This window comes from Oratosquilla oratoria, chromosome 11 (assembly GCF_046742065.1).
Source record: "Oratosquilla oratoria isolate Oo_2021 chromosome 11, ASM4674206v1, whole genome shotgun sequence".
NCBI classification, from domain to species: domain Eukaryota; kingdom Metazoa; phylum Arthropoda; class Malacostraca; order Stomatopoda; family Squillidae; genus Oratosquilla; species Oratosquilla oratoria.
In genome coordinates this window covers 13,255,523-13,260,522 of record NC_134787.1, presented here as the reverse complement: position 1 = coordinate 13,260,522, position 5,000 = coordinate 13,255,523, and the positions used below count along the sequence as shown (strand labels likewise).

Below are 5,000 nucleotides of genomic sequence, written 5' to 3'. Positions count from 1 at the left end.
ATAGTCCATTAACGCTCCATCTACCATCCTTCCATCCACCACCCTCTCCCATGTGTACTTATGCTTGACTTTCTTCCGAAACACTATTTGTTATCATCAACTCTCTTTCGAGACACATCTCCACCATCAACTCTCCACTACGATTTTTTCCTGGAACTCCACACTTCCCAATCACTCCATCTATTGCTTCATTTCCTACCCTAGCATTAAGGTCTCCCAATACAACTACATTGACCTTTTTCCTAATCCCTCTATGCACTCATTTAAATCCATCCAAAAAGCTTCCCTTTCCTCTACACTCTTCTCACTACCAGGCCCACATGCACTTACAAAAACCTACATCTCCCTTCCCAGCTTCACCTTCATCCACATTAACTTTGAAGAAACCTCCTTTCACTCCACTACACGCTTACCTATCTCTTCACTTACTAGTTTATATGCGGAACTAAAGTACAGAATGGGAGAAAAGGAGGAACGTGATTGGTCGAGACTGGCCAATAGGGATCTAGGCATTGACCTGGGATCCCGTTTGCGAACCTGCCGTATGTTGTTCGTCCTCTTCTCTAATAATTTTATAACTGTGGTGAAAGTTTCTGAGGATCGGAATTATGTATACGTCGGTGATTTGCGAGTTGAGTTTCACCCGACGGCAGAATGTTCCGGCAAATAGACGGCGTCGCCATGGGTTTGCCCATAGGAGTTCTTTTTGCCATTTTCTTTATAGGTTGCATAGAGTGAGACGTCTTCTCCATCCAACAGAAGCCACGAATCTACGTCAGGTATATTGATGACATCTTCGTATTGGTTAAAGACGATGGCGAATTACGGCACCTCCATCATTGCCTCCAGGAGGCCTCTCTGTAGAAAACTGGGAATGGGCAGAAAATTTATCCAGAAAGGAGGGTGGGAGATGGAGCAAGAATGTTACTAATTGGACGACGCGAGATGGGAAGCGTGGAAGAAGGAGACCAGATAGAAGGTGGAGAAACAAAATAGAAAAGGTTGCATGAGTGACATGGCAGATATTAACACAGTCGTGCGATTCTTAAAGTGTTTCAGAGAGTGTTTGGGAGAGGCCTATATTCAGCTCTGGACTACAAATGGTTAGTTGACACAAACACACAAACACACACACACACACTCTTACTCTGATTCCTTCCCACACGATTTGGGGTGTGACCCTTTGTTCCTTCCTATAATCATACACTTTCTCTACATTCCACAATTTGGTATCTTATTTGTTTCCCTCATTCCACATATATTTCTCCATTAATTAATATCGAACGTCCTTACCATTAACACATATTCCCAGTGATTAAAAAAAAACCCTGTTATCTTACTAAAGGGCGACATGGCTTCAGTAGTGAAATTCGCTGCACTTTATTGAGTTGTGAATTATTTGAACGATAACAATTACTTGCTGATATAATCTACAAACTGTTTAGTTAAGATATATAATAATATGTACTCTAACGTGCAGGTTTTTGCAAACACTTTGACCAACAAGACAGTGGAACTCAAAAGAGAGAAGCGTCGGTGTGATCGTCTCATCTACCAAATGCTACCCGAGCCAGTGGCTGTCCAGCTCAAACGAGGGAAAACGGTGTGTCTAGGTTGATCTAATATCATGGTTTATTTCTTTATTCATTAGGTTTCGTTCATAGAAATCCGAAATCCAAGGCATGTCAACGGGCTTCTGCAAGAAATTATATTCGAAGTCTGGGTGTCTCGTTGGTAAACGATAAATAGAAACTTCATCCTTTCTGAGTGGATTTTTTAAACATGAAAACATTTGGTGACATGCTTCCTAGTGTAAGGTTTACGCTTTGGAAAGTTTGACAGCCCTGGCTGCACCAGACTGGCAGCCATGCATTTACGTATTCTAGAAAAAAAAATTGAGCGAACTTAGAAACATTTTTATATGTTAAGAATAATTCTGTCGTATGCTTACAGCACGACTACTTGGTGTTGCATAATATACTTACATAACATACCACATCTTGATGAAAATATGCCTGATTTAGCTTAACCTTGCATTTTGCCTAATGCAGATTTTACTAATCATGATATCCTGTATACACTTGTTCTGAATTCATGTGATTTTATTCAGCTGAGAGAACATCTTTTATAGTGAAAGGGTTTATGATCCTAAACAATTGGTTTACATTTCTGTTATCCTCAGTTGCACTTCTCTTGACCTTTCCCCGATGTTATTTTTTCAACTTTAAAAAAGAATGTTGTCGAATAAGCAAAGGTGAAGTAGATTCAACAATAGAGATATTTTCTGCACATTTCTAAGTAACATGGATGGAACATGCAAACGATGGTATATTCTAAATTCTAGATAAGATGTGAGAAATGTGTGATGCTGGGTGAGCGCGTTTCCATTCTCATAAGAATACTTATTTTAACTATACATATGTAGCATTGCATCTATGAATATGCGAATAAATCACAAAAACACGTAATAAAACCACTTGGAAAATAAAATGAAAGGTGACCGAACGTTTTCGTATATTTAAGCCATTTTCAAAGGTGGTTTTATCACACATCTATGATTATACATTTGTATTTGTATATGCAAGTGCAGTTTTGTGTTTCCATTTGTCTACTAAAGCGAACCTATATATGTACGCCTCAGTCAGAACATCTTCAGGAATACGACAAAGGTGAAAAAGAAATAGGTTCTTTACTATCCACGAGGTTATTGACTCAAAGTTTCCTTCCAGGTTCCAGCCGAGAGTTTTAAGTGCGTTACGATCTACTTCAGCGATATTGTAGGTTTCACCAGCCTCAGTTCAGACTCTACGCCTATACAGGTTTGTGTCCAAATAAAGTAGTTTGTTGTGTGCTTACTATACGAAGCTTTACAAAGAAAGGTGGGGAGGTCAGAATTCAAAGTATAGTTTATATGTCGAATTAGCTCAAATAACGAGCAACATGTAATAATAATGATAATAATAATAATAAAAAAAAGGCTTCGCCGTCCCGTCTACATCACGGGTGCTTGACCTGCGGCGCTACTCGCCCCGGACTTCGGCTCTGTTTTCAACAATTGAACTGGGACAAAATAAAATATAAGAATACTTTTAGGAGTTCAGTCGGCGGGTTCGATTGGTGAGTTCGATTGGTGAGTTCGGTCGGCGAGTTCGTCCGGCGAGTTCGGTCGGCGATTATACTTTTTTGAACTCCGGACATCACCGGGTTAATTTACTAAAAGTGATTTGCATCTTACACAAAATCTAGACGTGATAGAAAAGACCTACTTATATGTTTATGTTAAAGACAGATTGAGCATTTTTAGAAGCTCTGCCAAGGGATTCGAAACCCTGACCTGTGCGAAGTCAAGACGCTAGCGACTGAGCTACGTGCGATGGTTCAAAAGGACTGTACAAGTCTTTTGAACCATGGCACGTAGCTCAGTCGCTAGCGTCTTGACTTCGTGATTATATACGCACAGGTCAGGGTTCGAATCCCTTGGCACAGCTTCTAAAAATGTTCAACCTACTTATATATTTGAAATCAGTATATCTGATGCATATGGTAATAGGAGATTTCAGTTTTGCTAATATTTTCTGAACACCATTGGAACACGGCAAAGCAGACAGCCATGTAAGAACATTTCTTAGTTACAATGACTAAATTTGATGTATAAAGAGAGCTACAACGCACGGAAATAGAACGATTGATTTGGGGCCATATAATTATGATCAAATAACAGTTGAAGAAAACATTGGTCTTGATCACAATTTGGTCAAATCTAAACTACAAATTCATTTCTGAAGATATACCTGTCGTGCTCAAGAAAGTCCTTTAGGTCTAAGACAAGAACAATGGTTCAAACTGACTGTGAAGAACGATACATACTTGTGTAATATCGGGGTTGTAAAAACAATATCCTTAAGCTTACAATAACAACTTTTTACGAAACTGGTTGTGAAGAATGGCGTGTATGCTTAATAGAAGACCTGTAAAAAATTATTTAGATCTACGGCAAGAGCCGTAGCTCATAAACTGGTTGAATATTAAAAGGAGGAGCTTATCAAAACAAGCATCCTGACATGTTCGACACGTATATTCCCTTTCAGCAAAGACTTCTCCCCTGAGACTGTACACTTTGCTACTGCAAACGACAGACGAATTCATTGTTCAGCCGAGTATCGTCACTGAATAAAACGGAGTGTAATATTGATAGAGCGCCAGGGTTATGAAGGGTCCTGTAGGTATTTGTACTCGTACATATACTTTTACACTTCTGCATTGTGTAGCCAACAATTCACGGATTTAGTTTACCTTATCATGTCGTCTAAGGATTATAATAAATGCACGTTAGTAGGATGTCCTAAGCTTTATGTGCAATGGCCTTATATATAATCTAAAGCGTTTTGTGTATTGCAACCCAAATTTAGTATCTAATGTTCTGTTGTCTGTTCTAGTGTCAGTAGTTTCGCATACTGTTTTGCTAAGCAGTATATTAAGTGATTTTTTTTATATGTGTTCTTCCTTGGCATTTTGTTTTCTTCTTTTGATATCTTGTTCATTTTTATTACTGAAGCCTCACCAAGAGCCACTTAGCTGTGATCAAGGTCTTTACCTTTGCTCTATCTGCTACGACTTCTACGACAAGTCACTGGAAGATGTTAGACGGAAAAATCGGAATCGACTCACCACTAGAACATTGTTCACAGTTAACACGTACTTCGTAAATTTAAAAATTCCTTTAAGTTGGCGCTGAAGTCGCTCAGTAGGCTACTTTAAAGTCACCGATGGAGTTGGATTTTGGCATTTAAGTAAAGAAAAGTGTTTTGTTATTTTTAGTCATATCCTGTCGTAAAATGTCACAGAGCCCATCGCACTTCTAAAGGCACGAAGTCACAAGGAAAGTTAAGGTGCACGAACAGCAAGTGGGTCATCTTAAGCGATCAACGCCTGGAAACATCTGCGCTTAGCGAGTTTTGAACTGGCGATCTCTGCTCAGTGGTCAACTGGTCTACCAACTG

The 5,000-nt window shown here is 39.2% G+C and overlaps 1 protein-coding gene across 1 annotated transcript in view; it reads left to right on the top strand.

Moving 5' to 3' along the window:
* LOC143029595 (uncharacterized) overlaps nt 1–5,000 on the top strand; it is a 55,566-nt gene that overhangs the window by 39,665 nt on the left and 10,901 nt on the right. The window contains exons 8-9 of the mRNA XM_076192299.1: nt 1,481–1,603; nt 2,730–2,819. Of these exons, the coding sequence (XP_076048414.1) occupies nt 1,481–1,603; nt 2,730–2,819 (213 nt within the window). The remainder of the gene's footprint in view (nt 1–1,480; nt 1,604–2,729; nt 2,820–5,000) is intronic.